Source organism: Rattus norvegicus, chromosome 9 (assembly GCF_021556685.1).
Source record: "Rattus norvegicus strain SHRSP/BbbUtx chromosome 9, alternate assembly SHRSP_T2T, whole genome shotgun sequence".
Lineage (NCBI taxonomy): Eukaryota > Metazoa > Chordata > Mammalia > Rodentia > Muridae > Rattus > Rattus norvegicus.
In genome coordinates this window covers 63810626-63829616 of record NC_141542.1, presented here as the reverse complement: position 1 = coordinate 63829616, position 18991 = coordinate 63810626, and the positions used below count along the sequence as shown (strand labels likewise).

The following is an 18991-nucleotide window of genomic DNA, read 5'->3' as shown; positions in this document are numbered from 1 at the left end:
CAAAAAGTTGGGGGGGAAGGGAAGCTAACCTGTATGGTTAGGCCCCACATTTCTGATGAAGGTGAGCAGAGAGGTTACAGGGGAATATCTTTGGAGATTTTTAATTATTGCTTCTATTTCACTGGGGTTCTGGGTCTTTTTAAATTGCTTATTTTGTCTTGACTTAATTTTGGTAGTTCATTTATATCAAGAAATTCATCCATTTCTTTTAGCAGTCAGGTAGAATACAAATTTTTTAAATTGTCCTTATGAATATCTGATTTCCTTGGTGTCTATTATGTTCTCTCCTTTTTATCTTGAATTTTATTCCATTGGCTCTTCTCTCTGTGTCTTTTAGTTGATTTGGGTGTGGGCTGACAAGACATTCTTGTTGATTTTTCACACACACACACACAAAAACTGTTTAATTAATTCTTTGTTTGATTTTGTTCTTATTTGTTTCTATTTCACTGATTTCAGCTCTGTCTTTCTTTCCATCTACTTTTGGGGGGCTATTATTTCTTCTTGTTCCAGAGTTTTCAGGTTGGTTGTTAAGTTACCAGTATGAGAATTCTCTACTCGTATGTAAGTGTGAAGAACATTATTTCTGTGCAGCTGAAGAATAGACTTTGGATTTTGTCAGATTTTTTTCTGCATCTATTGAGATGAACATTGCATTTAAAAAATTGTCAATGGTAAGTTATTTGTCTTTTTCAGTACAGATTTACCCTATGTTACATCTTCATCTCATATTAGTAATCCTTTTAATATGTTGTTTAATTTGATCTGCTGAAACTTTATTTGTAATTTTTGTAGCTATGATTATGAGGGGTTTGCAGTCTGATTTATAACGACCTTTCTTTGTATGTGTATTGGTAACACTGTTTCTCTTGTGTAGAATTACTATCATTTTCTCTATTTTCTAAATGCTCTGTAGAGTGTATCAGTAAAGCCATGGAGGCTGGTAGTTCTCTTGTTGAAAGCGTCTGTGATCGTAGATTTGCAGCCTCTGGAACACACTTGGCCAGTCAAGTAATCCTGAACAAGCACTGACAAAGTGAGGGGATTTGTACAATACATTAAAGCTGCCCGCGGTACTCGTTTATGTGTTGACTCCATAGTGTTTTCTGTCTCTCTCATTCTTGATTAATTATTAATTTATTCCTTTTCCCCCATGTCATTCTGGTTTGAAGTTTGTCTTCAGTTTTGTTTATCACTTAGTTTCATCTACTTTAGTTTCTCCATTTGCAGCTCGTTTTTTCTTGTTTTGTCAGGTAAGAACAGGTTAATTGGCATTTTAGTAAATCACTGTTTATCTACACATTTGTTAGAAACTACACTCCAAATTTTGAATTCTGCTTTATTCCCTGGAAAGTACTAAGTGATGAGAGATTGCTGTACTTCTGGGTTGCATGTCCTCCTGGTCAGCCACATGGCCACATGGCCACACAGCTGGTGCTCTGTGGTACAGAGTGCTGTGTGGCTAAGTATGGTGCCCAATGGGTTTGTTAAGTGCATTTCAACTTAGTTGTTTTTTTTTTTTTTTCCTCCCCTTGAGTAAGATGCTCACCATTACATGGTGGAGCTGTCTTGAATGTATTCTATCAGACTTGGTATATAGCTGTGCTTTGAACCAATGAGCACTTTGAAGAAGTTATGATATCTTATAGTTTACATTGTTTCCTATAGAAACATTCATTTTCATCCCTACGTTTTGTTCCTATGTTAATAAATGTCTGCATGTCTTGATGACGGTAGTTTTTGGTGTGGTTGTCTTCATCTTTCATGTGTTCATTTGGCTACTTGGATTCATTCTCTCAAAATTGGAACTTTTTTCCAAATATTTTTCTCGTCTTCCCTTTTCAGATACATCTTTTACACCTAATATTAGATGCACTCCTCCTGTATGTGTGCACACATGCGCAGTCGTCCATCCGTTTGTGTGGGTGTGGGCGTGTATAGTGCAGCAGACTGAACTCAAGGCCTCACAGTCGTAGGCAAGTGCTGTACCTCTGAGGAGTAGTCCTCCACCTTTATGTCTTTATATAAACTTCGAGACAGTGTTGTAAGTGACTCAGGCCAGCCTGGTGACCATTGTGTAGCCTTTGAGCCTGTGGTCCCTATGTGCCTGGCCCTCAGAAGCTAGAACTATAGACCTAGGCATCCAGCCCTGGTCTATGTTCATTTTAAGTTATTTTTGTCTAGTTTCTCTTTCTACATTTTAAACTTTTTCCTCTCTGAAAAGTCTAGTCTGTTCTTAGTGTTTCTGATGTTTTTCAGTGTATGCATTCATCTCAGTTTCATGTATGGAAATAGGATGTGAGTTGCTAAAAACATAACTTCTCCATCTCTATATTTTTTGAACATATGAGTGAACTCTTACATTTGTGTCAGTTTCAACTGATTTAGTCTCACTGTGCATTGTGTTTTCCTGCATATTAGATGTGTAGGTTTTGCTTGTTGTGTCTTTGAGATAGGGTTTATGTGGACTAGGCAGGTGCCGAACTCAGAGACCCACCTATCTCTGCCTCCCACGTGCTGGGACTAAAGATGTACACTACTAGATGGCTCGTATGGTAGGTAGCTTTATGTCACCATGATACAAGCTAAAGTCATCTGAGAGGAGGGAGCCTCAATTAAGAAAATGCTTCTATTAGGCAAGACTGTAGGCAAATCTATAGGGTAATTTCTTAATTAGTGATTGATGTGGAAAGGCCCAGCCTGTTGTGGATGGTACCATCCCTGGACTGGTGATCATGGATTCTATGAGAAAGCAGGCCGAGTAAGCCATGAAGAACAACCCTGTAAGCAGCACCCTCCATCAGCTCTGCCTTCAGGTTCCTGTCATGTTTGAGTTCCTGTTCTGACTTCCTTCAATGAACAGTGCTGTGGAAGTGTAAGCCAAATAAACTCTTTCCTCCACAACTTGCTTTTGGTCATAGTATTTCATCATAGTAATAGAGATCCTAACAAAGACAGCAAGTAATTTTTCATTAGATCTTAAGTGCAACTCTTCTTTTGTAGGGTGCTGGATACTTTTAAAGAATTTCTGTTGTTTTATTTTGTTTTTCTTTCCCTCCCTCCCTAGTTTGTTCTGTACCTGCCCCCACCCTTTCTTTTTGTTGACATTATGTATCCTTGACTGGTCTTAGCTGACCTTAAATTTAGAGACCTTCCTACCTGTACTTGATGGCTGGGGTGTACTGTCATTAAAAATATGTACTGTCATGCCTGGTTTTTGAGTTTTTCAGTTCTTACAAATGTTCGTTCATGCACTTCTTCCTAGGATAAATGTAAGTTGTTTGGAACTCTTTTGATCTAGTTAGATGTTTTGGGTTTGGTTGGTTTTGTTTCCATGTAGGATGGGGACAGTGAGTTAAGCTACTGTTGAATAATTCTGAGTACAGAGGCAAGACCTTCCTCTGTGTTTGCTGGGGCTCAGACCCTGGCTCTTCATCTAGTTGGTGGATCTGGTGTTCTCAGTTTCCACTTAGCTCTTTTATTCCTCCTCTAGGCTCAGATCCTCTCCACATATAGTATGAGGAGTTCTAAAGTGAGCCCCAGATGGGGAGACCTGGTATAACTAGGGATAGCACCAAACTGTTCAGTTTGTGCTTTGGGGCAGAGGCTGATCAGGGAAGAAACATAGTTGAAGGGATTCAAGTCCAGAGCTGAGGTTCTGTCATGTAGAGATACTTACTAGCCATGTGACTTTGTAAAAGACAGACCTAGAGTTTGGTATTGGGGAAAGGCACAACTAGGTGTGAAACTGTTTGCAAACTTGTGCCTCTTTGACAAAAGCATAGCCAGGTTGGTTTAAAACGACATACTGATTCTCATATTTCTGAAAGCTGAAAGCCACAATCAAGGCATTGGCAAGCTTGTCTCCCAAGTCTCTTCCCTTGGCTATTATGGCAACCTCCTTGCCATGTCTTCACATGCCTCTGTGTATATATTTCTTCCTGTAAGACTGGTTCTGTTGGATTACAATATGATGTATCTAAAGCTTGGTCTTTAAATAATGAAGTTACATTGTGGGCTAATGCTTCAACATACAGATATTGGGATGCAACTCTGTCAATAACAGAGAGTAATAAGCACACCACATGTTACTTAAAGCCACAGGGGTTAAGGAAAGTAACCATAGGTGGGCATCCTAATAACAAGTGTAGATAGTCTTTGCAGCTCTCAGGGGTCAAGCCAAGTAGAGACAGAGAGATAAAAAGAAGTGTTCACTGTGTGTCAGAGGCTACAGCCATGTCTTAAAGGATAAGAGAATGTTTCAGGATAGGAGGGTCTTCCTGTATTCAGAATGATATTGAAGCTCTGGTAGGAGGAGATATGGAACAGAGACTGCAGAAGTGGCCATTCAGAGCCTGCCCCACCTGGGAATCCAGCCCATTTACTTACAGCCACTAAACCCAGACATTATTGCTAATGCCAAGAAGTGCATGCTGACAGGAGCCTGATATAGCTGTCTCCTGAGAGGCTCAGCCAGAGCATGACAAATACAGAGGTGAATGCTAGCATCAAACCATTGAACTGAGAATGGGATCCCCTTTGGAGGAGTTAGAGAAACAATTGAAGGAGCAGAAAGGGCTTGCAACCCCATAAGAACAATACCAACCAACCAACCAGAGCTCCCAGGGACTGAACCACTACACAAACACTACACATGGACAGACCCATGGCTCCAGCTACATATGTAGCAGAGGATGGCCTTGTTGGGCACCAAAGGGAGAAGTCCTTGGTTCTGCCAAGGCTGGGCCCCCCAGTATAGGGGAATGTCAGGGCAGGGAGGTGGGAAGGGGTAGATGGTTGGTTAGGGGAACACCTTCATAGAAGAAGGGGGTTGGGGGATGGGATGGGGGTAACATTTGAAATGTAAATAAAAATATATCCAATAAAAAAAAAAAAACCACAGGATGGCTGTGGTTTAGAGGGTGATCGTGAGAGATGAAACTAAAAAGTGTTTGGACATTTACGACTTGGTTAAGGTGGATGTTTTAATCTAAGAGAAAATGCAGCCACTGAAAAGATTTTAAGAATGAAATAAGATTCTATTTGCATTTAAAAATATCACACTTCCTGGGCATGGTAACCCATACCTATAATTCTAGTACTGGGGAGGCTACAGGCTGAGGAAAGAGATCACAAGTTCAAGGCTACTTGGGTTATGTCCTAAGGCTCTCAGATTATCAAGGCTGTTAATATGCTCTATACATACTATTGGAAAGCAAGTATTTTGTCAGTTGCATTGGGTGTTGTTCTTTACGGACCATCCGCCTTGTTTTGAGACAAATCTCTTCCTAGACTGGAGTTAGTTCACGACTAAGCTGGTCTAGCTGGCCCTGGTGTTTGCTTGTCCAGCTCTGGAGTTGCAATCAGATGCTGCCACATCTGGATTTTTAAATATGAATTCTAGGGATCAAACTCAAGGTCCTCAGTGAACTATCCAGTCCTGCAGTGCCAGTATTGCAGACTCCTAACATAGAAGACATTCTACATACAGTCACATACTTTACCAACTTCTAAAGCTATAAGATGGCAAGGATTTTGAAAATTTTCCAAACTAAGTTAATAATTCATATCATGTTTGTGATTTGGGTTCACTGTATAACACATAACTTAATATTCATAGTACAGATCCACAGTCTGTACAGAAATGGCGAAGTGAATATAAGATACTAGCTCCACTTTCTGTTTGAATTATTCTTTTTGCTATACTTAATTACAGGACTGTTTCCTGATGTGGGCGGAGGTTATTTCTTGCCAAGACTTCAAGGAAAACTGGGTTACTTCCTTGCACTGACAGGATTCAGACTAAAAGGAAGAGATGTGCACAGAGCGGGAATCGCCACACACTTTGTAGATTCAGAAAAGGTAATTGAATGTTTGCTGGGAGTGGTTGAGAAGATCACAGGATTTTGGTAAGTATGGGTATGAATGCTACACTTATTGTTTTAGCTGTGTGACATTGGAGAAAGAACATAACCCCCACCCTACCCACACTCCCCACCTTCCCTTTTCTCTGCCACACTGTCCAAGCTGAACAGAAACTCAAGATCCACCTGCCCTCACCTTACCAAAGCAGAGAACATCAGTGTATGTCCCTGTCACCATGCTGGCCAAGGTGCCTAATCTTTCTTTCTGTCAGATTCCACAAGCAAAACAGAACTAATGATACCTTCAGAGGATATTTCTAAACATACAGTGTTGGTTTAACAACAAAGTAGTGCCCAACCTAAAATATCTGGTATGTAAAGCCATTTTATATAGTAAAATGAGGAGCTTTTTAATCTTGAGGGAGGAATGTTCTAGAATAAGGGAAGGGATGTTATAAAATGATATTTGGAAATGTATATTATATGGTTAGGTTAATAACTGGCATGTAATATTAAGTTTAGATAGTTTAATTATGTAGTCTGGTCTGTTCTTGAATTCCTGATCCTCCTGTCTCAGTCTCCCAAGTGCTTTGATTACAGACATGTAACAATATGCCAAATAGTTAACATTTTCAACACCACTGTGTGAGGGAATGTGCGTGAATAAGTGTGTGTGTGTGTGTGTGTGTGTGTGTGTGTGTGTACGTGAGTGCGTGTGTGCATGCTTAGAATGACTAAACTTTTATCAAAATTTCTCACACTGTATAGGGTGGCCCATTGTGTCCCCCTGCCCACTTCGTAGGACTTTTCTGTGGAGGGCATTGATAACAGAGACTGCGCCGACCATTGCTCTGTTACATGTTACCGTTCTCTACTCTGATCCATTCTTTCTGGTCTACCAGCCATTGGTGTAGTTAAAGAGTATATGAACGTATTTTTTTTTTTTTTTTTTTTTATTAACTTGAGTATTTCTTATATACATTTCGAGTGTTATTCCCTTTCCCGGTTTCCGGGCAAACATCCCCCTCCCCCCTCCCCTTCCTTAGAACGTATTTTTTGGTTCAGTTCTCTTTCTATACTTTATATTTAGAAGGTAAAGTATTCTGCTTAGTAAACCTTGGTGGTTTTCCTCACACGACATATTCTACAAACTGTATGGAGGTTACCCAGCCACAGTTGTGAGCCTTCCATCACAGTTGGACTTTGAGCTCTCACTCCATGCTGTGCCTGTTTGTGGTCTCATTGAGCAGGCCTCTATCCTGTCATTCCGCTGTCTTCTCTGAAAGGAACAGTTGGTGATTTTGTAATGGAATTTAGTCAAAGGCAGGAGAAAGCTGGTTCCCGACTCCGCCTTGCTCTGTCAGCTCGCCCAGGAATATTACCTGCAGCAGGTGTATATCCATTCTCAAGGCCTGCAGAACAGAAGATAGTTGGGTGCATACGAAATTATTCTCAAAGGCTTGATCGAAAGAGAAAATTACCTGTCAGAAAGAGCCATAGGTTTTTTCTACAGGTTACAGTTTGGTGAGTGTTGCCAGAGGGGCATTTCAGTTGAAATACTGACACAAAAGTAAATTGCCCACTTGGATAGGAAAATATTGGCTGTGTTTTGAAAGCAGTAGAAAGTCCTCTATGGTTGTAGGATCATGTGTACATATTAGACAGAGTTGTCTGTGGGCTTTGTGCCCTTTCTTAGTTAGGGTTTCCATTGGTGTGAAGAGATATTATGACCACAGCAAGTGTTATAAAGAAAACAATTAGCTGGGGCTGGCTTGAGAAGGAGCCAAGAGCTTTATATCTGTTCGGCAGGCAGCATGAAGAAGAGACACTGGGCCTGGCTTGAGCATTTGAAACCTCAAAATTCACCTACAGTGGCACACTTCTTTCAACAAGGCCACACCTCCTAATACTGCTACTCCATGGTTACTTTGAGCATTCAAATCTATGAGTCTGTGGGGACCCTTCCTATGAAAATCACCCTAGCCCCACACAAGTCACCTGGCAGTGCTATTTAAAGTTACTGTACAATGAAATGTATACATAGGGTCTTTCAAAGGCTTGGCACCTGCAATGTTTCAGTTTTGAAGGAGGGATGCTAAGCTGGTCCCACACCACAAGGGCTCCATTTTCCCATCTTGTCCATCCTTCAGAGGTAGCATTTGTTGTGTGACAATATGTGTACATAGCTGCAGTCCAAGTTTCGTTTAGTGGTTATGTGGAAAGAGCATGGATTCTAAGATAAGGATCCTGAGAGGGTTAAAGGTTAAAGTTTTCTCTGCTTCTATAGAGTTCCATGTCTTGTTTTCTTTCCATTTAGTTGCATGTACTGGAGGAGGAGTTGTTAGCCTTAAAGTCCCCTTCAGCTGAGGATGTTGCTGGTGTCTTAGAAAGCTATCATGCCAAGGTAAGTAGGTTTCGAGTCATTGGGAACGTGAAGTGTAAACAGTGAGCAGTGGTAAGCACTGGTTTGTGGATGTAGAAGGCATATTGAGGGTCACTTAGTTTAAGGTTTGGTGGGAGAACCAGAGCTTCAGTCTTGAGGTAGCCATCTGATACCTGCCCTCCTCCTGTGCACCTGTACAGCTTCTCTTTGGAACTTCAGTGCTCCACCTTGGAAGGAGCTTTTGCAAAGGCTTCTCAGTGAATTCTCAGTGGCATTTCTGTGACAGGTTCAGTGTTCCGCCTATTTGTGGGGCTGCTAAGATGAAACACTAATAATAAAATCTGCTCCAGTGTTTAATTGCTTACTTATGTCACCTAAGTTTTCTTATAAAGGCCCAAAGTAATGAAGTGCTTGCTGCTCAAGCATATCAGAGCCTTGACTTGATCCCCGGTACCCACTTATGGGTCTTTTTTATAGCCGCAACTCTGGGAAGATGGAAATAGGCACGTATGCACGCAAACACACACACACACACACACACACACACACGGGGGGGGGGTGGGCTGAGAATCCTTAAAAATCACAATCAAATGCATGGTTCTTTCTAAAATTTAACTGAAATAGTAAAGGAAGAAAAAAGGTGTAGATTAATGAAGTGACATAAAATGAAAGGAAACAAAGGTCCCAGTAAGATATCACTATACTGGCAGTTTCCAAGAAGAAAGCTTTTAGATGTAAGATTGTGATATCATCATCCTTCAGTGTGGAAAGCCAGCTGGAGCAAGCTAGCTGGAGCAAACTGAGTCCTGCAGAGAGCCCTTTAAGGAGCCATGACTCTCTGAAGACCTTCACAGTGGGTGGGACATAGCATAGGGGTGGAGCATTTGTTTAGCACTGCACAAATACAGAAAATAGTAGGAGAAAGGAAGAATCAGGAAAAGGAAGAGGTGATGGAGAGACAGAGGCAAGACAGAAGCAGGGACACCTATATGGAGCAGGCAAACAAAATCAGAAATTTCTTACAACTTCTAGTAAGTGCAGTTAAACCTCCAAAGGTCTATATAGTCTAGACAAGGGGTAGGGATGGGTGAGGTACTACAGAAGAGAGACAGCATGCTATGTGGAAGACCTGTAGCCCCTTGCAGAACCAATGTCTGCTCTCTTCCCAAGCACTGGGAGCTCCCCAACACATGGAGGTTCTTGCCCAATCATGGAATTCACCATTCAGTCGACAGTTGTGGTAGGCATGTCATATAATGTACTAAAGCTAAACAGGATGACTTAGAATGCTAGAATCCTAAGTATAGGAAGGGAGAAACATGTGGGAGATATGCAGGCTTTAAAGCAATAGGTTGATTGGAGTTCAGTGTTAAAAGTCTGTATAGTAGGACTGCTTTGTATGACACTGTCAGTAAAAGCACTGTACTCAAACTCAGACCAATTGCCCATTGCTATGAAACAGACTCATCTGCCAACAAAGCGTGTGTTCTGTCCTGTAAGAATGACTTTGGTAAACTGCTATTTCTTTATAAGAAGGTGCCTGGGTTATGCCATGTAAGACGTGGGTTAAGATAATAGAGAGATTGACTAGAAATATAAACAGAAGAGAGCTCAGGTTGAATACTGAACACTGCAGTCCTCTGGCCCGTATGGATGACAACCTGAGGTCCTTTCTCTCCCTGAAGGGAGCGGCAGGGATGCCTGCCTGCCTGCCATGCAGTGGGGATTTCTAGCAAGGGTAAAGATTTGACAAGGGAGTCTCAGGTCTCAGGTCCTAGACCCATTACTTAGACTCACGGAAAGAGTGAGGTGATAAAAAATAAATAAAAGAATTTTTGCCTTTGGCACTTTCAAGAGCTTCTCTGTAGTTGTATATATTTTCTGAATTGAACAAATGGTGGCAGTTATTTAAGAGAGTATTAAATATAATTTGACTAAAAGTGGCAATCTGGTACAAAGTGTATCATTAAACATGAAGAACTTTTAAAGGGTTTTTAAAATTTTTGAATCACTTCAAATTACTTCTTTTCAAACAGTCCAAGATGGGTCAAGACAAGTCTATCATATTTGAGGAACACATGGACAAAATAAACAGGTACTTAACAGAAGGTCCTGGCTGTGCTGCCCTTTTGGGATGGCCTCATTAACTCCATTTGTTCTTGTTGTATTATACTGTTTTTGATAGTGCTCCTCAGCTTGAGGTGGCTGGCGTCATGCTTTCGTTCTCATTTACCTTAGAAAGTAACATCCGGCCCACTCTTCAGGAGGAAATAAGCATAGGAGGTTTACTCATTCTAATGCAAAATATCTTTTTTAAAGTCGGTAGGAAGGCCCGAGGAGAGGATAATAATTGAATTAACCTCCTTTTTTCTTCACTCATCTTCCAGAAGGTATTATTAAACCAGTTAGCAAACGTCTTTGTGCTCTGGAACTTGCCTACTGGCCTAAGGGAAGAACAGGAGGCAGTGCTGTCCTCTCCCGTTTTGAAGCATCAGATGTTTGTTAGTGTATTTAAATGTATTTAATGTATTTAAATGTAAGTATCAGCAATGCATGAAAACAAGCCAGAAGCCAAGAATAGATTTTATTTTGTACTAGTAGTGATAGATGACAAATGTCCTTACCCAGGAAGTGCTGAGCATCTCCTCCCTTACACAGCACGGTGAAACGTCTTCTTACTGAAGTGGGGCTTGGGGAGAAAGACAGTGCTCAGGCTCACTGGCGACTTGGAAATAGGAAGTCACTTGTCAGTGGTAAAATCATGTTTCTTTCTTTATAGTTGTTTTTCAGCCAATACTGTGGAACAGATTCTTGAAAACTTACGGCAAGATGGTTCACCTTTTGCTATGGAACAGATTAAGGTAATGCACGGATCTTTTCTGCCCCAACTGACTATGGACACCTTGGGACAGAGAAGCCTGTCTGAGGGTTGTCAGTAGTCCATGGTAGTGTCCTAATGAGCCATGAGAGTATTTCTCCTAAACCTTGACTATATATATACCCTGTAGTAATAAGTATTAAAATTCCAGCCCAGAGTTTCTGCCATGCCTTTGGTTATTGAGATCCTGAATAAAAAACATACAGCCTTTGTATTTTCAGTATGCCTTAAGCAGTACAGCAACTTCCCACCCTCCATGCTGTTAGAATCTACTGCCCTATGGGTAGCCCAAGTTATTACTGTGCTTCATCTGGACTGCTATAACTCCAATTGGGCAGCCCTCAAGGCTCAGCCAACCCATGGGGGCTTGTCCTTTATCCCTCCTTCACGTTCTTCCTTCATCCCATGGTGGCTTCTTCCTTCTCTTTCCCTCCTTGTGGTCCTCTCTCTCCAAGCCTGGGAAGCCTCAACCCCACCTATGTCTCTTCTGCCCAGCTATTGGCTGTTGGCATCTTTATTTACCAATATAATTGACTGTGGGCAGGGTCACTTTGTTTTCCCTGCCACTGTCTCATGTTTGGGACAGCCAGTCTTGGGGGCGTTAGAATACAAGCAGCATTAGACCAACCACTATAATACCCAAACATCATGACTGCCTGCTGGTTTGAGGACCAAGCAAAGCTGGTTTTATGTCCTTTGAATGTAACAGAGGAGGACATTGGTAGCAGTATTGCATTTCCAGATGCCCCTTTGTATTATGGAAGATGCATGTAGAAACACTTATTAGAAGGGTTAGACCACTGAAAAATAGTCACCTAGTGATGACACATCACAGTGGTGATTTAACCTATAAGTAATGTTTAATGTAGAAGATGTTTTTTAACCAAATGGTTTAATAAAGAAGGGGTCCTATTTAAGCTAGCATGTCTCCATCTTCTGTCATTATTGAATTTTACGTAGTTTTTCTCAGAGATAGCAACACTTTGGACTTTCTACACATAGCTGATAAGATTGGAAAGAAAACCATTTTGGGATAAGTGTTGCATGCACTGGTGCTTGATATCGTGGATGTGTCGTAAGATTGATTATGAGATGGAGTATTTCAGAATTCTAGGCTGAGGAAAAACAAGGTACGCTTCTTTACACTCAAAGGCATCCTAGTGTCTTCATCTGTAGATTAATCCATGGTGTGCACAGCAGTCCGTTGGATGCTGATTCTGATACAGTAAGACATCCCATTATATGATACATCATACTGACTTTCTGTTCACATCTGGGGTTATTTGCAGGCTTTTATGGTAAGAATTAGTTTAGTGTGGCCATGAGTGTTTCTCTATGTGCTTCATGATAGCACAGATTCATATATTTGTTGGGTGTATACCCATAAGTAGCATTACAAAAACCAACCACCTTGTGTATATACATATTTATTATTATTCTTTCTTTCCTTTTTATAATTTATTTTTTATTGGACATTTTTTATTTACATTTCAAATGTTATTCCCTTTCTCGGTTTCCTGTCCATAAACCCCCATCCCATTCCCCTCCCCCTTCTATGAGGGTGTTCCCCCTCCCCAAGCACCCACCCCCCCTCATTCTAACACTCTTTCAGCACAGTTGTTTCTCATTACATTTGAACACTGGTTGGCTCCACATCCTTAACCATTTCTTCTTCATTTGGTCATTCGGGAGTACATAAAATAATATTGTATTGTGATTCTGATTTGCATTTCCAATGAAGTCAGATGGCATTTCATATGTTTATTGACCATGTGGGTATTTTTCTCATGTGACATACCTGTTAATCTTTACCATATTATTGATGTTTAAGCAGGCTGAGTTTAAGTCCTCTGATGGCATTTGCATTGCATCCTTTCTCTTTTATCATCTACTATGTCTTTTTCTTCCTGATGCCAGGTTTAATAGTAATCCAGGTTGTCTTTCCCCTCCCTTTATTGTTTATTCTTTTAGACCCTTTTTATTTATTGGATATACTTGGCACATTCATATAATAAAATAAGTTGTATATACGTCCCAAAGAGAAAAGTCAATTTTATGTTTTATGTTTAGTCTCCAAGCACTCCTGTCAGTTTGGTGACTGTAGCAGGACTCACAAGACTCACACAAAGTCAAAACAAACAAAGGGATCCACATGAAGTGAGGGCTGGGGAAGCCCAGGCCCAGAGTCATCCAGGATCTTCTATTCCCTCTGCACACGTCAGTGCAACACAGTACAGATTCAGTGACAACACTGTCACTGGGGGCTAGGCATGTAGTCACACTGCACCTGGCACATGCCACCATTCCAGTCTCCTAATGGGAACGCTCATGAGGGTTCTTCTGTTCATACAATGTGCTCTTTCATTTATTGAGGTCTATCTTCATTTCAGTGATGCTGCAATTTTGATGCCTTTGAAATGGTATCTTTTCAAAGTTAATCTTTTGTTTGTTGAGATCTAGAAGTAAAATTGAATCCAAAATCTTTATGTAGACTTTGTACTTGTATCTAGAACTTGTCTAAACTCATTAAGGAAGTATTTATATTTTGTAGATTACTTTGAATTTTTGTAATTCATCTTCAGTTCTATCTGCTTCCCTGCCATTCTTTCCATTTTCCCACACCCCGTCCACGCACCCATCTTCTTACATTGGCTTCTACCACCAGCACTACTTGGTGGAAATGGAGAGAGCTACTCATGTCCTCCTCTTCCTATCCTGGGGACATCTTTTAAGAACCCTGAAGTTGCTATTGCTGCAGGAATCTCGTGGACATTAGTTATCAAGATTTTCTTGGTGCCTACAAGGAATTTTTATCGTTCTGAGATTATTTATCATTTTTCTGCAGCTGTTGAGATGCTAATATGATTTTAGCCTTTTCTCTGTTAGTATGGTTTACTGTAAGACTTCTGTTCACCCTAGTGTTTGGGTTAAATTTAAGACTGTGTGTATACTAGGTAAGAGTTTTTATACCAGTGAGCTCTAACCCAAAACCTGTAGTAACTATTTTTTTCCTGTGTTCCAAGGAATAAATGTCTGCTTACTTCCAAGATGCAAAAGTATTTATCTGTTCTTTCTTCTGAAAGCATTTTAATTGTTGCCTGTGTTGACTTGAATGAAAATAGCCCCTGTAGGCTCATATATTTGAATGCTTGGACCCCAGTAGGTGAAACTATTTGAGAAGGATTAGGGAGTGTGCCCTTGTTGGAGAAAGTGTGTCACTTGGTGTAGTCTTTGAGGTTTCAAAAGTCCACACATTCCCAGCCAACTCTGTCTGCCTCATACTTGTGGATCAAGTATAAGCTTTAGCCAAAGCCCCAGTACAATGCCTGCCTGCCTGCCTGCCTGCCTGCCTGCCTGCCTGCCTGCCTGCCTGCTGGTTAGACTGTAATATATGTGCTGTGCACTATTAAGTCTGACTCTGTGGTATTTGCTTAAGACATTTGCACTCTCTGAATTGATGCATAATTTATCTTGAAATTCCCATGTACTTTTTCTTGCAGATGATTTAAAAGCATTAACTATTCAAATTAAAGTGTTTCTGCAGTATCATATGATCAAATGACTTATGCTTCCCCTAAGAACTATAGATAGTGTATTTTATCAGTTCAAAGAAATTATTTAAAAATAGTGACATCAGTTTTCTTGGGAGAAGACTAGAAAGTTTACCTTATATAGGTAGATTTGAAATGTATCACGGGCTTCCTTCAGGAGAGCAGAAGTATCCAGGGACAGTTATTCTCTACCATTCCTTTGGTGGCCTGATCCAGATGCACAGGCCTGCAATCAAACCTGTTCAGGAAACTGATGCATGAGACGTTCAAGGCAGGCAGTGAGTCCCTGCCTCAAAATGTGAAAAGCAGGGCTTAAATTAATAATTTCCTTCAAGTCAGGAGCAATTTTTTTCAGTTAGTTTCTTAATCTCTCATTTCTTGATCATTATGAATATTATACATACACATATATTTTGTGCATTTAAAGTGAAAACCATCTAACTATGCATGTTTTAAACAATTAAAATTCTGTATGAGTTGATGTATTCAGAGAAACAGAATATTAGATAGACAGATGTGTATAAATAATGTAACTAGTTCCTAGAAAGGGATCTATTACAAGGCACTGGGTTCAATAATTATGGGAGCTAATAACTCATATGTCTATAATCTGGGGACTAAAAGAAACTTTGGTATAGTTTGAAGACCTAAAAGATGGAGAGTCAGATGCAAAGACCAGTTTGAAAGGCTGTGGCTGTCTGAGCCCAAGGACTCAGGCAAGAGGCCCAAAGGAGCCATTGTTCTCTTATTCATGCCCTTGATGGAATAGATGCTTCCCCCACAGTGAGAAGTCATTGCTTTACTCAGTCCATGGATTCAGTGCACTCTAATCCAGTGACTTCATTACAAGGCAAGGAGAAAGATAGTCAGGAGAATAGCTTAAGAAATGTTTGGAACTTAAAGGCCTTCCCCTTGACCCTTCTTAAGGTCACAGTCTTCTTAAGCTACAATTCTTTGAGTTCCTCCTTACTGGCAATTACAGACAAGTTGTAGTCACTTCAATTTAATACACAGTGCCCCCTCCTGTCATCTTCTTTGCACTTCTCTGTGGTATCCTACTGTTCCTTTATACCGAAGAAGGAAGTGGGCTTTGGAGCTGGAAATCTTGAGTTTGGATTTCAGCTTTCACTTGGACCCATTCACAACAGGGCCTAGCTTCCTTATCCAAGAAATGCTCTTACCACACCCCCCCCCCAGGAAGTGGAATTAAACATGTAAAGCACTTCCCTAATCTGAGGGAACTATGCTTAATAAATTCCCCACTGACAGGCTAGGAATATGGCTCAGCAGTTAAGAGCATGTGTTGCTCTTCCAGAGGACCCAGGTTTAATAGTCAGCACTCATACTCCCCTAAGTGTGGTCTGCTGTATGTAAGCACCATTCAGGAGTTAACAGGCCATCAAACATCAGGTTAGCAAGCTTCTTAAATGATGCTTTTTTTATTTCCAGGAATGTTACAAGTATGAGTAAATGGAGCTTTAAGTGGCCTTTTTTATTACCTGGTAGCCAACAGATGGCATACAAAAAGAGAAAGGTTTTTGTTTTGTTTTGTTTTTTCCATTTTATGAACTGAAAATGGACCATGTGAGCAGCAAACTGTAATGGGGTGCTGAGGAATTGGTGCTGGCTTGCACACCTCAGACTACTGGAAAGGTGACTTTAGCATAATGATGTCCTTCCAAGTGCTTACCTGAGATAATGTGGGTATGTTCCCATAAAAGAAAAGGCAGGATATGTCAGCAAAATGGTCCTTTTGTATGCCCACCCAGAGTGGCACATGGTACAGATTGCCATGATGGGTCATCAGCCTCATTGCTCATTGTAGCCATTAAGGAAGAACCTGGAGCAGAACTGCAGTCATGACCAGAACATGAGATAATATCCTGAAGGCCTAGGTCAGAAGAATGCATCCCTCAAAGATGCAACTTCATAATGGCCTTTTATCATTGCCCTCTCTTCACCAGCACTGTGGTTGTGGGTAGACCACTGTCATCTTCTGAACACAGTACTCAAGCTTTACGATTCCGCAAGTGCTAAGGGAGGTACTCTGTTCCTGGAGTATGCATGGACAGACGTGAGGATGTTACAGAGAAAACAGAACTTTGTACCGGAAAAAAACCTGTACAAGACTGGGTCCATCACCTTTCTGTCATGGGTTAGGGAGGAGTTCCTGAGGCCTGCCAGTCCTTGGAGAGCTACCGGTAGTTAATAGTTGCTGGAGAAAGGGGAGTCATATTCCTCAGTGCTGTAGCCACTGGGAAATTGCCTTGCCCAAGTAATGCCTCCCCGAACTCCTACAATGTTCTGCATGCAGGCAGCCCTAACCAAATGCAGTGGACCACACACACAAAAAAGGCATGAGCCTAACAAGGAGGCGTGTTGCTTGTTGGAAAGAGTAGTGTTCAGTAGGGGAGGGGGATTAAGATGATAGTGGGTAGATTATAATCAAGTAATACATATGCAAGACTGAAAAACAAACAATATTCTAAAAAGAAAAACATTTGAAATGGAAATTCTTTGAACTGATTCAGTCATCAGTAACTGTATGTACAATTACAAAGAACATTGAGTTATGTGATGGCCTCATGTATGAGCCAGGGGGTCACAGTTGCAGTGGGACTTTGAACACTTGTGATAGGATCTTTAAATTCCAAACAAGTTGCTTGGCAGTGTAGTTGAAGGGCCAGTATGGCAGTCTTATTAGTTCATATTTTTCTAAGGTGTAATCTCTACTTAGCTTATGCTAGGCAAACAAAAATATAGGTTTGTTTGATTACTATGTTTATTCCATTTGTGGGATGACCTGAATGACTTTTGAAGTGGGTTAGAAATTACTTCCTGCTTTGGCAGGGCTAAAGTGAGGCATTATTTTTTATTAATCTTTGGCACATAAAAGAAGTTCTATGGTGCAGGTTTTAATATGGCTTACATAGAAACTTAAGATAGCTTGTTATGTACAGCAAAGAAGCAGTTGGGTAACAAGGAATGTCTTTCTTCAAAGGTTATTAATAAAATGTCTCCAACGTCACTAAAGATCACACTAAGGCAGCTCATGGAGGGCTCTACAAAGACCTTGCAAGAAGTACTGACCATGGAGTACCGGTTAACTCAAGCGTGTATGGTGAGGATTTTATATAGAATATTGTTATTTTCTAGTTAGGAAATTGATTGTAGAATGTGTAAAATTCAGAATAGTATAAGCAAATGGAAGACAGATTATCAAATCTTGAAGAAAAGGTAGAAGAATTGGGTCACTTAGACAGAAAATGTTCAGTCTTTTAAAAAGTCATGAAGAATATGCAGGACCTATGGACCAAATTTATAAATTAACTATAGGCATCAAAAAGAAGAAAGCAGACCAAAGGTATAGAAAGAATGTTCAATAAAATCACAAAAGAATTATTTCCAGGTCTGGGGAGATGCCATCTAGGTGAAAGAGGCATACAGACCACAAATATGACCAAAGAAGAAATTTCCTACATCACATACCAGTCAAAGCACTAAAGGAACAAAACAATAGAAAGGACAGTGAGAGCTACAAGAGAGAAGGACCAAGCCACAGGGAAGGGTGGGTTATCAGAATAACAGCTTAATTTGCATTGTAGACTTTAAAAGTCAGACAGGCTTGGACCAATGATAGAACATTGGTGTCAACACAGATTGTATACCCAGCAAAACAAGCTTGCATAATTGGGGTGGGGGGAGCTCTACAATAAAAGAAGGTGAAAGTAATTCATGACCACCAAGTCCGTCTTCCAGAAGAAACTGGAAGGATTACTTCAGACTGAAGAGAAAGATAAACATGACAGGGGAAAGTTAATGTTACATCAGTGATTACTCAAAGGGGGATGAAGAAAACAAACAAGATCAGCAGTATGACAGGAATCAGTACACACACATTGGCAATAGCTGAGTATCAGTGACCTCAGCTCCCCAGTCAAAGACAGTGGACTCAAAATGGCCCAGCATCTTGCTGCTTCCAAGAAACATACATCACCAGTAGAGGTAGAGATGTTAGAGTGAGAGAGCACCTGCAGCCATTCATTCCACACAAACAGGAAACAGCAGACTCTTAATTTGAGACTTCAAATTAAAACTAATCAGAAACTATAAAGAAGGTCACATAATACTAACAAGGGAATACTCCATTGAGAAGGCATTATAGCTCCAAACACATACAAGCTTGCTGCACCTATTTTCACAAAACAAATGCTAACAGAGTTAAAGCCAACTACCCCAACACATCAGTAGTGTCTTTATTACCCCACTTTGACCAAAAGGACATAGCACCTGAAAAGTAAACCCAAAATTATTT

At 40.6% G+C, this 18991-nt stretch overlaps 1 protein-coding gene and 1 long non-coding RNA gene across 17 annotated transcripts in view; one reads left to right on the top strand and one right to left on the bottom strand.

Moving 5' to 3' along the window:
• Positions 1-18991, top strand: part of Hibch (3-hydroxyisobutyryl-CoA hydrolase) — an 80108-nt gene that overhangs the window by 55502 nt on the left and 5615 nt on the right. For 8 of the 16 annotated variants that reach the window (XM_087565272.1, XM_087565270.1, XM_087565269.1 and 5 more), the window contains 5 exon segments: positions 5717-5862; positions 8182-8268; positions 10284-10342; positions 11027-11108; positions 17678-17797. In XM_087565272.1, coding sequence (XP_087421398.1) covers positions 5717-5862; positions 8182-8268; positions 10284-10342; positions 11027-11108; positions 17678-17797 — 494 coding nt within the window. 16 annotated transcript variants of the gene reach the window in all.
• LOC148003718 (uncharacterized) lies at positions 12539-16567 on the bottom strand. Its single transcript, XR_015629501.1, has 3 exons — positions 16367-16567; positions 14792-14966; positions 12539-13581 (listed from the first exon to the last, which is right to left on the bottom strand). It is a non-coding gene; the product is annotated as an uncharacterized LOC148003718 (long non-coding RNA).